This window comes from Mauremys reevesii, linkage group 8 (assembly GCF_016161935.1).
Source record: "Mauremys reevesii isolate NIE-2019 linkage group 8, ASM1616193v1, whole genome shotgun sequence".
Lineage (NCBI taxonomy): Eukaryota > Metazoa > Chordata > Testudines > Geoemydidae > Mauremys > Mauremys reevesii.
Window position 1 is genome coordinate 14,941,986 of NC_052630.1, and position 21,472 is coordinate 14,963,457.

The following is a 21,472-nucleotide window of genomic DNA, read 5'->3' on the forward strand; positions in this document are numbered from 1 at the left end:
CTACCAATTGGAGGTTTAGGGACACCTGGTGCATGGGGTTGCACCTCTGAACATCTTGACTAATAGCCATTGTTGGGCCTATCCTGCATGACCTTATCTAAATTCTTTTTTGAACCCAGTTATACTTTTGGCCTTCACAACATCCCATGACAACAAGTTTTACAGGCTGACTGTGTGTTGGGTGAAGTAGTACTTCCTTATGTTTGTTTTAAACCTGATGCCTATTAATTTAATCAGGTGACTCCTGGTTCTTGTGTTATGTGAAAAAAGCCACACTGATAAAGAGATGAAACATTAGGAGTTCAAATTTTTATTCCTTGGCAAGAACATGCACCATGTAGACACAATACTGGTATGTACAATGTAACAAACATAATTGATACATAAAATACAGTGAATAATCAGAAACAACACTTCCAACAACCTTAGCAAAACAATAAATAGGGAGTAATCGTACAACTAGAATTTCTTGCCTATATACAAATGGGTGAAACAGAGCTAAAGAGAAATAGCTATAATTTAAAGTGTGCAGACTACAGTATAAGTTAGTGAAAGGCACTAAAGAAGATCCCTCCCCCTCCCCGTCTTCTAGCAGTCCCAGGACCAGGAAAAAATTAAATGCAAAATATGCTCTATTAAAAGCAGTGTTAAGAATGTAACAAACCAACAAAAGACCCAGGAAATGTCCGTGTTAAGGCCAACACTCCTGAACAGAGGAAACTGGGAGGAAAACAAACGGACACGCCCACCCAAAAGAGCGTGAGTTAAGGAAAGACTGAGCTGAGACCAGAATAGCTGAACTGGCTAAAGCATAAATTTAAAAAAGATTTAAAAAGGAGCTATGGACAGAATAAGCCTGCAGATAATCCAAGAGCTGCAGGGTAAATCTGTAGTCCAGATGCATATTTAGCAACTTTAAAAATAATGCCCATACTCAGACAAACATTCAAACCTCTCAAAGATCAGTCAAGCTTCATAAATATAAACTGAACCTACTTAAGAGTATTTCATTTAAAAGTTTCTCCTTTTTAATAGCAAAGGATTTTGTACTCCAAAGCCAAAGCTGTGACAGCATCACAGCCAGCAAGTCTATCATGGCGCATGCTGGTTTTATGTGCAAATTGGTATAAAAGATAGAAATGACCCAAGAAGCTTCCTTTTTTAAAAACAAGCAGACAGACAGAAAAGCTGTATAACAGTAGTTAAGACGACAAGTAACATTTGTTTATCAGGGACTTGTCTTTTACAGACCTGTTCCACTGTAGCAAAGCTACTTTTAGAGTTAATCATTTGATGTTTTGGTCTGGGTAGAATGGCTCACACTGGCACCTTCAAGGTGCCATTAATGGTCTGTCAGACAGACAATTTGGTAAGATCATTTATAAAAAGCACTGATTAAGGAGGAATTGTTTATTCGCCTAGTTGCTAGATCCTACTGCAGCAAGGGATTAATTTTCATCATCAAAGCCGAGGAACCCCAGATCTTATATTACTGACACTGGCCCCAATTCTACACGGAGCACATGGCTCCAGAAGCCCATATGAAGCTTGGGCTTCCTGCGGCTGCAGAGGTTCTCTTGCACGGACCCTGGTGCAGGCCTGGGTCTGAGCCATTATGGTCTCTCTCCAGTCTTTTTAGCAGGTATGACAAGTATACAAGTTAGGTAAAATAGGACGTTTAATCAAGTTTACTGCACATTCACAGTAACATACATTTATGTACCAATACTTTAATTTTTCTTCAAGATGAGATGCAAATACACCTCATTTTGGGGAAGAGCTTGATGAATTCCCTCTTATTTAAATACCGTGCTATAAAAAAAGAAATCTGCTAGAAGTTTTACTTAAATCTTGTATAAACTTAAAAACGATAGTTCCAATTGCTTTTCAAAAAAATCCCACACAGCACAGTAAGTTTTGCTCCTGGGTGAAGACACTGAGTATGCCTACCCTGCAATTAAACACCCACAGCTAGCCCAGCTCAGCTGACTTGGGCACACAGGGTTTGGGCTGCAGAGCTGTCAAATTGTGGTGCAGATTTTCAGGCTAGGGCTGGAGCATTCCCCCCTCGCAGGGTCCCAGAGCCTGGATTCCAACCCAAGCCCAAACAGCTACACTGCAATTTTACAGTCCCCGAGCCGGAGTTAGCTGACATGGGCCAACCACGTTGTTTAATCGCAGTGTAGACATTTGGGCAGATTGAAAGAAATGGATTTTTAAAAAAGAAAGGACAGCAGAGCTTAGCCAGAATGCTACTGAAATTCTCAGAGTTAAATATGTTCTTGTGAGACCAAATTTTAACTGCCAAACTGTGCATCTTACACTTGCATATAGATCCACAAGACACAGCTACCGGTCACAGTACTAAGAAGAGGACATGAACACATGGTATTTTGATGAATTTTTAAATATTTTGCACACTACAGAAAGAATATTGCAACTAACTGTAACCAGAACCATGTAACATGTTACCAGAATGAATGCATTACACTTGCAGTGGAACAGTGCTATGCTTTTGTTTAGGGACTCCATCTTTTCACATCAGCAGTCACAGCTTTTTACACTCCATGCAACATTGTAAGGTTATACTGAAGTTATGGACATTAATCATCAATGGGTTTATGAAGATTTATGACATCTGTAACTGATGTGGTCCAGCACTAGTTACATAATATGCGCAAGACGACAGAACAATAATTTCTCCTGTATCACAAAAGCAATATATTAAAATGTTAAATGTTTAGTAGCAGCACAGTTTTCAGGGGGATCAACCGAACTAGTAAATCAGCAGCCACTCAATGCAAAGGATAATGATTTTAGAAGAAATTAAGCTACAGTCTCTTTTGTTTTTCATTACACTTAGTCTACTTGGGTATAGACAGGACCAACTTTTGTGTGGATGTTACCATTACCTGGGCATGGGAAGTAAAGGAAGCACCTCTCTATTTTAAAATATAAAGGGTCCAAATTCATCATTGGTCAATAGAGCATTGTCCCCAAAACATTAGGGCCAAGGGTGAGAAAGCTAGCCACTTGCTCTGAAAACACCTAGCCTGAGCTATATTATGGGTTTCTGACACTCTCTTTAACATACTACGATTTTATCTTCTCCATCCATATTGAGAGTAGAGCAATTCATACAAAAAATGCAAGGCTCAGTTACAATCAGAGAGATCAGTTACACATCCTCCACCCAGTGCGAGCGCAGTCAAAGCAACAGTGCAAAGCAGCCTTCAAAAAAGTAAAATATATTCTCTTGCATTTTCTTCAGCGATGGCCACCCTCAAAAAAGTAGTCAAAGAGTTGTTGCCTAGAGACTGTGTGCATTTAAACAGTAAATAAAAGGACAACAGCACTTCAAATAAAATGAAACTAAACAGCTTTGTTTTCATTTGTACTGAAACTAAACAAAACGTTGTCCCTTGCCCAGTGTTCTTGAATTTGTACAGTTTAGATTTTAAAAACAGTCACTCTTTATGCAACAATATACAATAAGTCTACATATGTCAGTTACTAAAGGAACAGAAAGACAATTAGTCATTTAATGTATGGAATTCAAATAACAGCTACAATTAGGGAGTATTTAAATAGCCAAGGAAGGGGGCTCAGTATTCAGATTGAGTTACATCATGGATTTATACCCACCACATGAAAACATATAACAGTGCAACACAGGACAACAGTGTAAGCTGCTAGTTTATGTACAAAGCAGGACATAAAACAGAGTTATCGGGATTTAAAGTTCAGGGTCTATCTACCGCTGGGCTAATATTTTTAAAATTTAAACACACCTAGAGTTCTTGCTTTCTATACATTTCATTTCGACAAGGGTTACTGCCAATGGTTTCCCTGCACAACACAAAGAGTGGTGTAATACATTGACAATTTCGCAACAACACATATATTGGTTTAACATATGTTAATATAACATACAGTATAAGGGTAATTAGAGAAACAAGTTCATTTTTGTTTACTGATGAGGCATTGTTTTGTAGCCCCTTCTGGTCAAATTGTGCCAGTTCCTCAATATTTTCTAATGAACTATGAATTTTAGCAAAGCATTACAACACACATTCATCTTTACTCTGACGCTGAATGCATAACGCCTACTGAAGCAGAGAGTCAATTACGGCTCCTGGCTTTGCTGAACGTTTTCTGTTTGGAGAGGAGGGATGGAAAAAAACAAAACCACATTACTAGTCTACCCAAGAAAAGGAAGGGGTGACATTTTCCAAATCTAAAGTACATACCATTAACATTTACACAAGTTTGGTTTCTAGCCTCTAAAAATAATATGCTAAAATCTCAACAACTGCATGTTTAAATATTTTAGAAGGATAACTCAAAATACAATCCCTCTAGGTTTACATTTGGTCAGCCATCAGCACCACCCTCATTTGGACAGGTCACTTATGTGTATTCTCGCACGTCACCTGTGAATTTGGCTCCCAAAGTCTATGCTAGACTAAAACACATCAAGTAGCCAGAGGAGAGGAATGTAGCAAATGTTTAAGGCGGTGTTATAGAAGGCCATTTCCTAAGTCACTGCGACTTGATTGCGTGTCATTAAATTTACACTGCTTTATGGCCCCAAAAGTTAATGTTTCTCGCCAAAGCCAACTCTCTCATGATAAAACACTGCATAGTGTGCGCAGGATGTTTTCTCTGTTGACTATAAATCTTCCTGCAGTACAGCCAGTTAAAAAGTATACCTTCAAAATGTGTCACATGACCGAGTAACCATAATGTATTACGTTTGCTGACTTGGTGTTACTTCCCAATCTTAATGGTGTTGGGCTTTTTGTACCATTAGCCCAAACTGGAACCAGAATTCAACTTAGCAACTCAAACCTTTACTGAGTCTCTACCTCATATCACCTACGGAATGTTATATTCCTCTGTGTAGGCTTCAGTGATTTTAGCATTGTTGAGGCATGTATTCATGGGCGTCTTCCATTTAAATTCCATTCTCCATTTTATTTAAATACCACCTCGGTACCCCCACTATTTATACTATGAAAAATCGTATACCCCTTTTCATAGCTCTTTGCAGATATAAGACTATGTAGTCTGAAAAGTTAGTTTTTTAAGTTTCAAAATTATTTAAAAAGGGGGGAAAAAGAAACTGTCCGTTTTTGAAAAAACGGAGGAGAAATCACAACCAGCTCTAATAATCTCATATCTTGGCAACAGAAAATTGTCCTTAAATCAACAGAGCATGCTTTCCAAGTATTATGGATTTTGATCAGCATTCACTATAGTTCAATTACTTTCTATGTTGAATGCATTACAGCACTGCTCAAAGGGCCTGGGGTCCTGCTGTTCATTCCTTAACTCCCATTCAAATTAAAGGGACGCCCCAATGCAGCCTACAGGACTGATCCCCAAAATAAACCTTTAGTTAAGACTTAGAACACTCCACATGGAAGCTCCCAATCACATACAAAACCATTTCACAAGAACTCTCACCTTCTACTGGTTTTAGGCCTTGATCTTCCTTTTGAAGTCCTCGGCCTCTCTAACTTCATCAAAGACTGCCTCAGGCTCTCTTCTGTGTAAGCTAGATAAACATGGGAAAGGTCCACCTCGAAGGGCTAGGGAAAGAATACACAGAATCCACTTTACAACGGTGTGTATATGTTCTTCTACAACACTTATCAAGAAGCGTGATTCATCAAAACACCAAAGACTATAAAAATCAGAGTTTGAAATTTTTACAGCAGGAGATGCAGTACATATGGGTAGGGCCCTACCAAATTCAGGTCCATTTCTGTCAATTTCATGGTCAGAGGATTTTAAAAATTGTAATTTTCATGATTTCAGCTATTTACATCTGAAATTTCACAGTAATTGTAGGGGTTCTGACCGAAAAACAAAAGCTGTGGGGTGGTCGCAAGGTTATTGGAGGGGAGAGGGAGTTGTGATACTGCCACCCTTATTTCTGCACTGTTGCAGGCAATGGCACTGTCTTCAGAGCTGGGCAGCTGGAGAGTGGTGGCTGCTGGCAGGGAGCCCAGCTCTGAAGGCAGAGCCGAAGCCAGCAGCAGTGCAGAAGTAAGGACAGCATGATATGGTATTGCCACCCTTACTTCTGCGCTGCTGCTGGCAGGGTGCTGCCTTCAGAGCTGGGCACCTGGCCAACAGCCACTGCTCCCTGGCCGCCCAGCTCTGAAGGCAGCACAGAAATAAGGGTGGATACCACGAGCCCCTTGCAACTCCCTTTTGGGTCAGCAACCCCAATTTGGGCAACGCTAGTCACCTCCACGAAATCTGTATAGTATACGGTAAAAGCCCACAAAAGACCAGATTTCATGGGGGGAGGAGGGGGGGAAGAGACTATATTTCACTGTCCTTGACACGTTTTTCATGGCCATGAATTTGGTAGGGCCCCACATAGGGTATTCATTGGCTTGTACACTATCCATCAATACAGTTTGATCCATATTTAAGAAGAGACACTTACATCTTTTTCCTTTTTATCTGGTACTGGGGTCTGTTTTCTCATGTTGTTCCCTGTATATGCAACACATTTCTTAAAGAAAGAGAAAGATCTGTTAGCAAAGTCAACTGTATTATAAAACTGATTTCACAATTGGGTAGGTTTATATTTGCTTCCAGCCGCAATTCAATTAATCTGGGAGTTTGAGAGATGAAAGACCCACTTCGCACCTTTTACCCATCATGACAGTTAAGATTATCTTGGATTAGAGCTGACTGGATAATTTTTTTTAAAATCCATTCATTTCAAACCAATTTTTCTTTCTTTTTCTCACCAAAACAAAAAAAAATATTCAAATTTTTTTAATTTGGGTCAAATCAAAACATTTGACATTTTTTGTCTTGAAATGTGGATTCAAAACATTGTCAAAAAACAGTTCATTTTGACATTTCCAATATTTCTGTTGTCCGGTTTTTTGTCAAATTCAATCCCAAATTCACGAATAATTTTAGTACCCTGAAAAATGTATTTTTCTATCTTTACTTTTTTTTTTTTCTACTCAACTGCAGCTGGGATGTTCTTTATAGAAGTGCCTGAAGCAGAACTTCCTAGGACTAGTGGCTAAATTGAGCATTTACAGATCTAGAACTTTTACTCCCCTTGGCAGTTTGCCAGTCTAGTGGAATTCAGGGCATGATGCAAGATAAATATATAAGCTTTCAGATGATCCTTTCTCTGTTCCAACAACATAGCTGGTAATATTGTTGGTGACAGCTGCAATAGTTTTGATTAGCTCATGTCAATGAAACACCAAAATCCTCAAACACCAAACAAAAACCTGCCATAACATCTGGGATAACAAACCCATCACAGAGATCTTGCAATCGTAGTATTACTACAATTCCCTGCAAGTCCTAAATTTCCCTTGTTTAAAAGACCCTCTGTTGTGATGATACAGTATGTCAACTGAAGTACCTCTGCCCTGTTAGAACAGGTTTCAAGCAGTCTGCAGCCAAACAATAGTTGCAACAAAGGGGAGAGCTCATCCCCTCACCTACTCCGTTTATTCTGACGAGAGGTGAACTCCATATTGGAATTTGCATTTTAATAGTATTAGACAGAAAAAGGGTTGCATCCTGGATTGCTTTAGGAATGCCACAGAATTAGGAAAGCCAGAGAATTAACTGCAAGAGACATGAATGCTACATGTCTTAAAGTGCAGAAGTCAGGAAGTGAAGACATGAAGATTATCAGAGTAACGCTGACTCTCCGTTATGGCACAATCTAACTAGTCAATGAAAACTATATAGCTAAGGTTGGCAAGTTCGCATGAGACCCCTCACTTTCATTTAATACCCCTTGAGCACCTTTGCATTGCACTAATGTAGCTACCTGCATTTTCTATCAACTAAGCTTACCAACTGCCATTCTCCAATGTCTTCATTCCAGTGAACATAGTTTTCAATCATTTCCTTAGAAGAAATAAGAAAAATAATAGTTTTAACTCTTCATACACTCTAAACACATGTTCCATAAGGCACACCCAAGAGATCCTGGACAAAGTGAATTTAACAACAGCATTAAAGCCCTGTTAATTTAATCAAGGCTAGTTCACTGATGTGGATGGCCATACCATGTTAAAAAAAACCACACACACACTGAAGGCCATGGCCTATGAGGATAGGTTTACACTGCCATTAAAAAAAAGAAAAAAAAATCTGTGGAAACAAGTCTCAGAGCCTAGGTCAACTGACTATGGGGCTAAAAATTGCTGCATAGATGTTTGGGTTCCAGCTGGAGCTCAGGCTCTGAGACCACCCTGCTTGTAGGGTTTCAGAGCCTGGGTTCCAGCTGAAGCCTGAACATCTACACTGCAATTTTTAGCCCTGCAGCCCAAGCCTGAACTGGGCCAGCCATGGCCATGCTGTGGATCTTTTATTGCAGTGTAGACATACCCTTATCCTGAATCACCTGTTCCAGTGCATGTTGGGGTATTCTGCACATGTACAGGTCTTCAGTTATGGTGATATCATTAAGATAGTTGTCCAGGTGCGATATTCATAAAAACAAAGGAAAAAGGCTTTGGGTGTTTTGTACTGGGTGGTGTGAGGTATTTAAAATGTCAGATACAATGAATCTCAGGGATACTATATACTGCGGAGCCAAGAGAGCACTACAAAGAAAGTGAAAGATGGAAGATCCAGGTACTGTCATGTTGTGTGGCTTTTAACATCAAGTACTGCTGCTAACTGCACCTTCATCCAACTGTCCCTAGACCAAAACGGGTCCTGAAACATTCCATGAGCCATTCTGGCAAATGGATCAATTTTCATTAATATTCTTGTAGTGAACAGATAGCCCTGTTTTGGGGGATCTACATCAGTTTTAACACTTTGCCTTTGGGTAGGCTACATAATCTGGCTTTGTGCCTTGTAACTCCTACTCCCTTTTGATGGGAACTGTTCATCCTGAATCAATAATACTTTTTAAAGTAGGAGGTCCAACAGGAGATCTTCATTTCTGTGAAGAGCAGAGTGAAAGATGAATATTTAGGATGCGTTGGCAGAGTTTGGGCCTGTAATTCCCTGCTGGTGCAGTCCATCAGCTATCTGTAACCACTGTTGTCCAAAATCTGCTTAGTCCCAGGGTGAAGCTGTCACAGTGGACAATTACAAGTATCTATTTTCCCATTGTAGAGATGGCCTTCAATTTTAGAAAAAACACTTCACATATTTTAGACAGAGAGTGAGGAGGAAGTGGAGCCTCCTCAGATAATCAAATAATTGCTTCATTTTATCAATATACTCAACCAGGCTTTTCAAAGCATTACATAAAGACTAGAGGGAGAAAGGTGATTGGTGATGTCATTCTGCTTAGTGAACAATTGTAATCACCAGAAACCTCCCTCTTGGTATTTTCAAAAAGATTGATTCAGTCACATCTGGGGTCTCTGATTCTCATGTTTTTGACAGTGATTTAAAACTAATATGGAAATGACAGAGCTGCACCTGGTAGCATGTTCATATAATTGCGCTGGTCTGAAACAAACCTAATAATCTTGATTTTACTTCTAATTACATTTTATTAGAGGTTTTCTGTGTTTTATAAATACTCCTTTACAAATATATACATGTTAGAATCTTATGAGGCTCATTATTTTTTTGTGCTATGCTATTCAACACCTACTAGCTCTAACAAACTGGATACAGAGATGAGGTGTGCTGAGCCACTCTCACTACTGATGGGGACAGAAGGAATGTTGGAGGAATCAATGGGTGTCTCTAACATTACTAAAACCCCCAAATCCAAGACTAGGCTTCCTTTCCTTTACCTGGTAGTCCTGAGGAATGAAGTTATCTATGATGAGCATTTGAAGACGAAGCTCCCTGCTGAGCTGCCGAATATTCTCCAGCAATCCTTCAATCTCTCTCTGATGTTCCTGTTGCAGATCTGCCATCTATGGACAATAAAGCAAGCCATCAGGAAGCTAGAAGTAGCTCAAACATGAAAGCCTTTAAAAAAAGTTGTTGCTCTTCATGGACTGATGAAAGGCCATCTCCATTTAAATTCATAAGCAAAATGAATTCTTTTATTCTAAAACTATCCCCAAGAATTGATAAAATTAAACATACCAGCTCAGACTGGCACTTTTTGGCTACAAGACTTCTGAAAATCCCCGGCTCTGCACTTGTTGGAAGGAACCAGGAGCAGAGCAGCCTAGGTACACCCTGCTCAAGGAAGGGGCCTGCACACCCTAAAGAAAATCCCATTATCCAACAGACTACTATGCACCACAGCCAGCTGCAGGAAGCAGCTCTCGGCCTGAGGACCGCCTGCAGCATGGGCTACAGGCACCAGCCAATAGACATTCTGAGCTCCCACAGGTTGGCAGGAGAGGGAAAGAATGTGGTAGCCAGGTGGCGCGTGATTAGGGGATCCCAGTCAGAGGGACAGGATAGGGGAAAAAACTACAGAAAGGAGAAAAATATGATATGGAGATGAAAGGTCACAGGAGAGAGAGGAAAACAAACAAGAGTGAAATTTCAAGGAGATACAACTCAGATAACCTGACAGAATACAGGATTAATAATTTATTACATTACTCTGACAGAAAAAATAAAGACTATTCAAGTCAAGCAGGAGCAGGGAACTGTGCAAAGTGCGTTCGCAACTGATGATTTTACAACACTTAGTGATAACTGGTTATTTTATTAAAGCTCCAGCTCCCACAGTCATATGAATGAGACCCTCCACTTTCATTTCAAAGAAAAAAAATTCTCACTCTCATTAGGGTGACCAGGTGTCCTGATTTCATAAGGACAGTCCTGATATTTGGGGCTATGTCTTATATAGGTGTTTATTACCCCCCACCCTGATTTTTCACACTTGCTGTCTGGTCACCTTAGCCCTCATTGATTCAGAGAAAAGCTTAAAGATGTAACCCCCAGAGGCTCAAATTACCAGTGTTCAGTTAGTTCTCTGAACACATACAAACCAAGAGGTGCTTTATAAAGACACTGGCAAAACACTTTTCCAGGGTTACACAATGTAGGCCACAGTATTTCCAAAACAGACGTGTTCAGTTATATTTATAAACTAACTCTTCTGGACACCGACCTCTGATTTTGCAGCCATTAGCATTGTCCAGACTTTCTTCAGCTTCTTGGTCTTGCCCTGTGCCTCCTCCTGCAGGCTGGTGTACTTCTCCTCAATGTCCAGGCGCTCTTGCTGTTTGCAACATTTAAAACCAAAAGACAACACACCATTTACTATTGTCATAGAAGCATTTGGCTGTGGTATAACCAGAGGAGACACTACTTGGAGTAAGTGAAGTGCCAGCTCTGCTTACACCAATCTGTCTCTCCGCCCCCCACACACACTTTTACTCGCTGCTATAAAGCTAGTCCTTGCACAGATGTCCATACCAGAGTACTGCCTACCCATTTCAGGTGTCAGTCTCTAGGAATGTTGGCACCAGCTCCTGCCATAGCTTCCATATCAAGTGGGCGCACAAGGCTGAGAAAAGCCATCGAAGGTGAGCACAATCAGGCCTGTCAGTTAAAATCATCAGCACTACAATAAGGAAGCTGATCAAACCTCTTTTTCCTCAAGCTCTTTGCGAAGCTGCTCGGCTCTTTTCCTTCGCTCTTCAAGCTCCATGTTAGATTCCTCTAGAAGTTTCTCCTGCTCCTCAGCTTTTGCCAGCAAGTCCACACCTCCCACAATCACCTTCTTCTCCAGAGCTGATAACTTCTCCAGCAGCGACTGGTGTTCCTGTCTGATGAGAGAGAGACAGGGAGTGGAAGACCATGTATTCCAGGCTCTCTCTAGTGGGGGGGGCCTGGCCTGTGGGTGGGAGGGGGCCTGAACACTCATCTTACTTTTGAGATTGTAAGAAGAAGAATACACAACTCACTGGAAAGAGTTGCAGCTAAAGTCAAACAGGGCAGCTGACACTGAATGGTCTCTCCGGCTGCAAATCCTCCCTTTCACTAGGGGCTGCTGGGGCACCAAGATCAGGGAGACTGTCTCCTCCTCCACTTTCAGTGCTCCCTCTACTGGGGCCCAGGCAGCATGGAGACCCAGGAGGAGAGAGAATAAGAGGTGGCAGCAGCAGCTGATTACCTCAGGGCCTTGGTGGCAGGGAGAGGAGAAAATAATCACACATGGAGGCCAGGGGAAGACAAGCGGGGATCATGGAGGCTTAACACGCAAGCCCATTACCTCTCCAGCCCTTCTCCCACCAGCCATGTGCCTCGTGCACCTGCTTGCCTTATGCTCTGCCCTGAGGCCTTGTGAGAACTCACAGGTCACTTTCCAGCTCCAGCCTGGATCAGTCTTTCCTCATCAAGGTAAGTTCTGTGCCCAGAATCAAGCACTTCCATCTCATTAAACTGTATGGCAGTAAAGGCTGTTATAATGGTTCTTAGTATTTGACTACTTCATTAGCAGTCAAGCTTGTCCAGCTTTTTCAAATGTGGATGCTTTTTTTTTTTTTAAGCTCTCTCTATGGCTGGCTGAAATTTTGAAAAAACAATTTAAAAATGCAGGTTTTTTTTTAAATTGTATCTTCTGAGCAGCTCTAATCTAAACAGGAAGCTCATTTGCTTTAATGGCTTTTGTGCATCACTGCTTTAATCAACCAATTCATTTTAAATTTCCACCAGTCACACATCCCAAATTGGATCTGATTACTGAATTTTTTAAAAAAAAAAAAAAAAAAAAAAAAAAAAATTGTTCTTATGATGCAATACTAACTGGGCTTTGAGCAGATCTTTCTCTCTCTTCTCCAGTTCAGCCCTGGCTTTGTTTCTCTCTTCCTCTTCCATGTCAAGCTTGGTTTCAAGTGCTTTTCTCTCTTCATCGATCTTGGCTTGCATCTCTACCATTTTATCTGGGGAAACTTTCTTCTTGCCTTTGGAAAGATTCAGATTAAGTATGAATTATTTGATGGCAAAAATAAATAAAACACTGTCTTTTATTACAGTGAAGATTTCTATCTTGTCATCAGATTTCAAATTAACTGTGATTTTCAACAAAAGTTAAATAAAGATTTCAATGGCAATATATAGTTCTACTGTATCTCTGCAGCTACTGGAGTTTATAATAGTACTATTCAGTGCTAATGGATATTTAATAGATGCTGGCGATGCTTCCAATTCTGTCAGGAAACCAGCTTGTATCACATCACTGTCCAACAAAGGCAACTTTTATACCAAAGGCTTTAGTGTAGCTTTGTTATTAAGACTATGACTTCAACAAAGCCATGCAGTGGCACTCTGGAAATTGGGCAAGAAGAAAAATAGTAATGGACTTATAAGAGTTATGTGCACAACAGACTAGTTCCATCTTGGAGATCTAGTGACATTTACAAGCCACTCAAGCTCTGCTTTTGCTATTTATTACCAATGGACACACTGAAATATTAAGCTAATATTAGTGTACTGTACTAAAATCAAATTTAAAAAAAGAATAAAACCCTTGTGAAAGACTGCCATCTTAAAAAGAGCCAGAAGTTTGAAACTTAAGTTTCTTTAAAAGGATAATGAAAAGTTAGTCTGCACAGTTCAATCCAGAGTTTATTTTTTAAGCAAACTTTAGCATCTAATTCTAAAGAGAAGTGATTACACTTTAATGTTTCTTTTTGTATCCTGTTAGAAGAGTTGAGTTCTAAAGCTAAGTTCAGAATTCCACTTTCCAAAAATTCACACTAGAAGAAATTTTCTCCAAGGTACCCTTCTGTATTCCATTCCCTATGGAGTGTCACTGCAAAAGTTAGCAGTAAGATCTTGTAAGACTGTATTGTCCACAATGGAGAACTACAATGTGCATAGAAATGCAGAAAAGCCCTATTAGATAACAGCAGATAAGGGATGGACAACAGTTTATGGACTCAGATTGCCTTTGTAGCAGTGTCTATTCAGAGATTTTTGAGGTGGTGGGATTTGTGATGGTCTATAAGGTAGTACTTTCAAGATATGACCACTGGTAAAAAGTAAAAACCAAACCAATTTTTTTTACACCTACACCTCTGTGATTACAATGGAGGTAACTTGAGTAGCTAACTGGTATTCAGACTGAGTTCATTAACCCTAAAAGGTCATCTGCAAATAATTAAGAATTCTAGAACAAGAAGAATGGCTCCTATAAATCATCCTCCAAATCTCAGAGATCAACATTAGTTGAAAAATAACTTTGGATTGGGAAGATCTTAATTCCAATACTGCACAATATATCGATGCATGTGAACATGAACAGGTTTCAGATTAATTGCACGAGTGGTGGCAGAGAGGATAGCAAGATACCAAGCTAATTTAGATTTCTAGAACTTTTATTGGGTGGAAAATACCCTTTATTTACCCTGTTTTGATCTTTCCCAGACACATTCTAACAAAATCTAGACCAAAAAAACCTAACTTACATATATGAAAATCCAATAGCAACAATTTGCCACCACTGCTGGGGGGGGGGGGGGGGAATGAAGGGAGGAAAAAGACCCATAGAATACCTTGCCAAACATTACTGTTCAGTAAAAGGCTCTCCCCCTGTGTGCGCACACACAACTTTCGTAAAGACACTGAAACATCACCTTAATTATTTTTAAATTAGGGCTGTCAAGCGATTTAAAAAATTAATCTGTTAAACAATAATAGAATACTATTTATTTAAATATTTTTGGATGTTTTCTACATTTTCAAATATATTGATTTCAATTACACAGAATAAAAAGTGTACAGTGCTCACTTTATATTTATTTTTTATTACAAGTATTTGCACTGTAAAAAAACAAAATTGTATTTTTCAGTTCACCCAATACAAGTACTGTAGTGCAATCTCTATCACGAACGTTGAAGTTACAAATGTAGAATTATGTACATAAAACTGCATTAAAAATAAAACAATGTAAAATTTTAGAGCCTGTAAGTCCACTTAGTCCTACTTCTTATTTAGCCAATCGCTAAGACAAAGAAGTTTGTTTACATTTGCAGGAAATAATGCTGCCCGCTTCTTGTTTGGAACATCACCTGAAAGTGAGAACAGACATTTGCATGGCACTGTTGTAGCTGGCGCCGCAAGGTAATTATGTGATAGATACGCTTCATGCTTCAGTCACCATTCCAGTGGACACACATCCATGCTGAGGACAGGTTCTGCTTAATATCAATCCAAAGCAGTGCAGACCAATGTATGTTCATTTTCATCAGCTGAGTCAGATCTCACCAGCAGAAGGTTAGTTTTCTTTTTTGGTGGTTCGGGTTCTCTAGTTTTTGTATTGGAGTGTTGCTCTTTTAAGACTTCTGAACGCATGCTCCACACCTTGTCCCTCTCAGATTTTGGAAGGCACTTCAGATTCTTACACCTTGGGTCTGTTAGAAATCTCACATTGGTACCTTCTTTGCATTTTGTGAAACCTACAGTAACAGTGTTCTTAAAATGAAAACGTGCTGGGTCATCATCCAAGACTGGTATAACATGAAATATATGGCAGAAAGTGGGTAAAACAGAGCAGGGGACATATAATTCTCCCCCAAGGAGTTCAGTCACAAATTTAATTATGGCATTTTTTTTTTTAAAAAACAATCATCATCGGCATGGAAGCATGTCCTCTGGAATGGTGGCCAAAGCATGAAGGGCCATACGATTGTTTAGCATATCTGGGACGTAAATACCTTGCAACTACAGATATGAAAGTGCCATGCAAATGCCTATTCTCACTTTCTGGTGAAGTAAGAAAGAAGAGGGCAACATTATCGCTTGTATATGTAAACAAACTTGTTTGTCTTAGCGACTGGCTGAACAAGTAGGACTGAGTGGACTTGTAGGCGCTGAAGTTTTACACTGTTTTGTTTCTGAGTGCAGTTATATAACAAACAAATCTACATTTGTAAGTTGCACTATCGCAACAGAGATTGCACTACAGTATTTGTTTGAGGTGAAATGAAAAATACTATTTCTTTTGTTTATCATTTTTAAAGTGCAAATATTTGTAATCCAAAAATACTATACACTTTGTATTCTTGTTGTAATTGAAATCAATGTATTTGAAAATGTAAAAAAACCATCCAAAATATTTAATAAATTTCAATTGGTATTCTATTGTTTAACAATAAACAATAGATTAATTGCAATTAATTTTTTTTTGAGTTAATCGCGTGAGTTAACTGTGATTAATCAACATTCCTATTTTAAATATACACTCACTAGAAATGCGGTGTGAGGGGGAATTATGTAGGTATCTGGGTGTAATATATAATTTCGTGGCAGGATATGTGACAGTAATTCAGGAATACAACAATTAACATAATTTGGTTTAAAATCCATTTGCTTCTCCTGTTGGCCAGATGGTAAGAAGCAGTAACATGTAGGTTCACGGCCCCAGGATTTTGGTTGACCAAGCTTTGGGCAATATGCTTTAGAAGTTTGAGCTTTCTGTGAAATTCTATATAGAGAAATCCTTAAGCAGAAAGGTCAGAGACAGGTGAATGAAGGATCCTTACCTGTTAAAACACATTCTTAGGTCTTCTCAATTTTAAAGAGTGAAAGTTAGATTGAGCAGCAAGACCCTTTACAAGCTCTGTATCTGTACTATCAATCACAAATCAATCACACCAACCTGCTTGATCTTGCATTAAGAGGAAGTAGTAAGCAAATCGCAGATAGGCAGCATATGCATAAAAAAGGGAGGAAAAAGAAAAACATTACTGCTTGATTGTTTTGTGATAAAGATCATCAGTATCAGTAAAAGGATTCATCTAAATCTGCATCTACAGACAGAAAAAAATCAGCAGAATAATCATTGAGACATAAGAAGCCATTAAACAAATATTTGCGTTATGATTTTAGGGTTGGCCAGAGTAATTTTTGTTTGAGTATTCCGATTCATCTTCAACCCATTCTTGCATTCTCTTATTCAGTTCAATATAATGCAGATTCTATATATGATATTAAGAGCCTGCCGCAAAGATCATGCCCTAAGAAACATCCAAGAGGGCATCTACCACCCGAAAGTAAGACAGAGTTATGTTTTCAAGGTAGCCAATTTTTTTTACATTACCTGTAAAAACTTAGCACACAGAAAGAAAGCTTGCTTTGCATTTTAGCGAGATTTCCAAATCAATTATTTGTTTTATATGACCAACTGCACATACGGGATTTCAGCACAAGATTTCTATGTTCAATTAAACAGGATATTAGTAAGTTAATTTGCAGTAACTGATGCTTCCATGGAGGTATATGGCCACTTTTGGTTATTCAAGCAGGTGTGATCAGAATGAAACAGGAAAAGGAAAAAAAAAAAAAAAAAGAAGATAATGCAGAAGGAAGACACCATGCAAAAGATCAACACAACATATGAGGACAACTACTATTTTGACTGTAGAACAAGTAGTGTTCATTCTACCACTGACGGCCTGAGCCAACTTCCACCATAGTAAATCGGAGTCTCTTCACCCATGACAGGAGGTGGAGTGGTCCCCAAGTATTTCAGTGAACAACTTGCCATTAAGTAAATTGCCCACATCCAAATATTCTGGTTAAAAGCAAGTTTGGAAAAGCAAATGCACTTCAATGCCTCCAACAATGTAAACCACTAGAGGGTTTTTACATTTCAAGCCTTCTTGACTGTGACAAGTAAATGGGATTTTGTATTTTACTGTTGGTGGAAAAATGTTAATACCACCAATAAATGAACAGTTTAGAAACTAAGGAGCTCTCCCTTTTAGATATAACTAGATATCAACACCTTGAACTATCAGCCTCTCTCTGCCTAAGAAGGGGGGAAGTGTGACTCAAGCTTGCAGAAGTAAGCTACAAACTAGTATTAGAAAGTTCCACCAACCTGGAATTAGGGCTTTTAAAGAGTACTTTGAGTAAAACAGCCATCCTTAATTAATTAATTCTAGTATTCATAAGAGGACCAAAAGCCCTGCCTAGAGCTAGGGGCAACTAAGCCAATAGTTTCTTCATCCAGACCATTGGCCCCTTCTCTGAACAAAGAACGGCAATGATGCCCAAGCAAATGATGATTTAGAAAGACATAGATATCTTTCCACAATAGACAAGTCACTTTTACTTGCCACGCTTAAAGATCTGAATCCAGATCTCTTCAGATCAAAGGACTGTGAATTAACCAAATACTATTTAGCCCCCTTTCCAGATTATAAATCTAAAGTAGGATTTTGATTGTTCCACTGATTTGTTCTCTGCCAATGTCTTAATAGAGAAGGAAGCCAATGAAACAAAAACTGGAATTGGATTTTCCATCCTATTTCCCCATCTCTTTACAGTTAGCTCGAACAAAGCACTAACTTGCCTTACATCGTCTCAAACATTAAGCTAAGTTGCACGTTGAACAATTGTTTAAAGCTTGGAAGCAGCAAAAGAAAAGCATGCTTTAGCCAATTTATAAATCCACATTTTTCTCTTAAATAAAAAAGTGGCAGGGAGCAGAGTGGCATTTACAAAATGGAGTGCACAGGTTATGGAAAGGCCAAAGCTTTGTTAAATGACTTAAGAGCTCCCACTCACTAGTGAAGGACTTATCCAGAGGTTTCTCTATGACAGAGCATGTGGAGTCTGAACTACTGCTGCTGCTACTGCCTGGAAAACAAAGAAGTAAGACCCACGGAAAACCCAGGAAAGAAGAAACAAGAATATGAAGAAACACGCAGCTAAAAATTAGATCCAAAGGAAAGAAATCCAAAGAAACTCAGAAGAACCCGCAAACTGGTTTGAAAAGGCAAAGTAATACTTATGTTTGGAAGCATTTGCTTGGATCCCTCTTAGATTCAGTTCTGTAGAGCCACCATTTCATACTCTAAAATGTATGCTACAGAAAAACCATATTTCAGCAAAAATCCATCCTGACCATGTCTAGTATGAAACCCAATACGCCTAGTTATTTTATTTGTTGTATTGCTCAAAATGGAAAGTGACTCACATGCCTATTTTCACCTTACTTCTACAGACTCTGAAAATATTATGCACCATTTATTATGTTATCAGGCACGTGAATCCAAACAGGATTTGTCCTATAAAGGGTCATAATACCTGCCTGCAAAAGGGCAGTTACTAAAAAGAAACCTGTTGAACCGTTCACTTAGGTAACTAAATCACAAGAGAACACGTGACCCACCGCACTATTTATAATCTACTAGTTTAAAGCACCAACATAAGTAGTGGTGGTCAGCTTTTTTGCCACAAGAAACGACCCTAGCACATGAGAAAAGTGCTAGGCTACAGACCTATTAAACAATAGTATATGCAATGAATTTCTAGAATCAATTAATCTTAATTGACAGGAGATTCTCAGCACCATACAATCCTCTGAATTGGCATATGCTGAAGATTTATAATACTTAGCAATAAAGGGCATATTACTTCACTTTGAGCTAAATTCTGAACTCAGATAACCTTCTGGATTTGCACCAGTTAACTTGAGAGCAGAACTTCACCCCCAGAGAGATTTCTGTAATTGTACTGAAGACAAATTACAACAATTCTACTTTTTGCCCTTGTGGGCTAACAACCCACTATGAACATCGAGTACATATAAATGTAATATCATCTAACTAATTGAAAACATGTGAACAAAACAGAAAGGCCACTCGTGGATTTTTAAAAACACACCAGGTAACCATGCTCACAGCACTAGCAGCAATTTGACTGAACAAGACAAACAGCTGTAACATGAACATTACCCATCAAAAACAATCCCACATAAGCTTGAAAGGACTTGTTTAAACCAAACATCATATTGTAGATTTAATATAATTATGTTGCAATACTGATAATCAATAATGTGACTAAGGCCTCATTAAACATCAACAATGAAACAGATTGTAGAGAAAGCTGCAGAATTTAGGCTCAGGATAGAGTTCTGGGAGTTCACTATGGCAAGACGCACTTTTTACATCTGTGTAAACCTTTAACATAAAAAGGTTCGTTAAAACTGGCATTTGAGCTTGGGGCCCCTCTGAAGAAAACAGAGTGAAGTCAAATGTAACAGATTCCCTCCAGCGTTAAGTCTGGAATTCTATTTAAACGCATTCTACCCTTCAGACAGAAAAGAAGTCTGAGCACTAAAATAGTTTAACGAACAGGATGAATTTAGCTTGCAATGTTAGAGCCCAAGCCTACAGTCTCTACTCCCAGCAAAGACAAGTCAATGGGAGTTCCTTCATCTCTTCCAAATACACAGCAGGCTTTTATTAGACAAGGCCACTAAGTTTCCTGGGTTTTTTGAGAAACTGATCTGTCTCCCCATGGCAGATTGTTGGACTCTCCCACCTAGGATTGCCAACCCTCCAGGATTGTCTCCAGGATTCAAAGATTAATCTTTAATTAAAGATTATGTCACGTGATGAAACCTTCAGGATACGTCCAAGCAGAATTGGCAACACTACTCCCTCCCCACAACTGCATATCCCAGAGGCAGTTCTGTTGCGTGTGTTTGCAATCAATCTCATAGACGTGCACAGTAACAAACCATACGCGGCCACCCGGCTGTAATCAGGGAACCACCACGTAAGAGAAAGTTACAACAAGCAAAACTACCCAAGTGGAAGCAGATGCTATATAAAGGTATAGCAGTCTAGCTAGACTGACTGCTTCAAATGGCTTAGTTTCTACAAGAGGCATGATAATTGCAGCGGGCACAACAACTTTACTACAGTCTCAGTTAAGTTCATACTTAAGCAAAGTTGCATACCGATTCCTTTATGCAAAGATATTTCTGGATACTTCTTGATGACAAAGGAAAAGAGAATTGGAGCATGCTGACACCTTACCCCTTCGTTTTTTACGCTTTTCTCCATCCTCTCCAACCTCCCCATCATCTTCTTCATCTTCATCTTCAGAACCACTGATATCAGAGCCAGATATCTCTTCCCCTAAAACACAAATATATGTTTCCAAGGCATTCACAGCATATCACACAAGTAATTGTAACAGCAGCATTTTATCTACCTTCAATTTTATTTGAACAGTGTCTTGGCAGTAGGTACTAAATGACTGTACAGGCAATGCAGATTTGGGGGAGATCTGGGTTTTTCCATTTGTTTACTTATGTAATAGGTACACGTTTCTTTTTCAACGTATAAAAACAGATAAATATTAAACCAGCAATCTCAGTAAGGCTGAGAGTCCAGTTCCAAAATATGCTGACATACATAATTACAGGTAGAATGTTGGTATTTCAGAAAGTTTGTGATTGGAGTCTAATATTACAGTGTTTGTAAAGCATGAGTGCTAAGCATCATTATGCTATGATTCTTCAAAAAGGTATTATTTTGCCTCTAAACACTTTAGATTAAATTTTAAATACAAAGAAAAATGACTACTGTGTTCATCAGGAATAAATATTTACACTTTAAGCATTATGCCATATAGATGGATTTTTTAAATGTCCAGAGTCTTTCAATTGTTTTCTGAAAAGATGGTTCTCTGCTATAATCACAGTATGCTTTGGTGTTTTTAATGCTTCAACTTGAATTTGAAACCAAAGTCTGTCAGAACTCTTGCACTTAATTACAT

At 39.0% G+C, this 21,472-nt stretch overlaps 1 protein-coding gene across 4 annotated transcripts in view; it reads right to left on the reverse strand.

Annotated features, from left to right (window-relative positions):
* Nucleotides 1-294: 294 nt before the first annotated feature.
* Nucleotides 295-21,472, reverse strand: part of KIF3A (kinesin family member 3A) — a 42,518-nt gene continuing 21,340 nt past the window's right edge. For 3 of the 4 annotated variants that reach the window (XM_039485846.1, XM_039485848.1, XM_039485849.1), the window contains exons 9-18: nucleotides 20,728-20,829; nucleotides 16,554-16,562; nucleotides 12,698-12,854; nucleotides 11,537-11,717; nucleotides 11,057-11,167; nucleotides 9,771-9,896; nucleotides 7,858-7,911; nucleotides 6,464-6,532; nucleotides 5,470-5,594; nucleotides 295-4,155 (exon numbers count right to left, since the gene is read on the reverse strand). In XM_039485846.1, the coding sequence (XP_039341780.1) occupies nucleotides 4,107-4,155; nucleotides 5,470-5,594; nucleotides 6,464-6,532; nucleotides 7,858-7,911; nucleotides 9,771-9,896; nucleotides 11,057-11,167; nucleotides 11,537-11,717; nucleotides 12,698-12,854; nucleotides 16,554-16,562; nucleotides 20,728-20,829 (983 nt within the window). In that variant the 3' untranslated portion in view covers nucleotides 295-4,106. The remainder of the gene's footprint in view (nucleotides 4,156-5,469; nucleotides 5,595-6,463; nucleotides 6,533-7,857; nucleotides 7,912-9,770; nucleotides 9,897-11,056; nucleotides 11,168-11,536; nucleotides 11,718-12,697; nucleotides 12,855-16,553; nucleotides 16,563-20,727; nucleotides 20,830-21,472) is intronic. The other variant, XM_039485847.1, reaches the window with a different exon arrangement.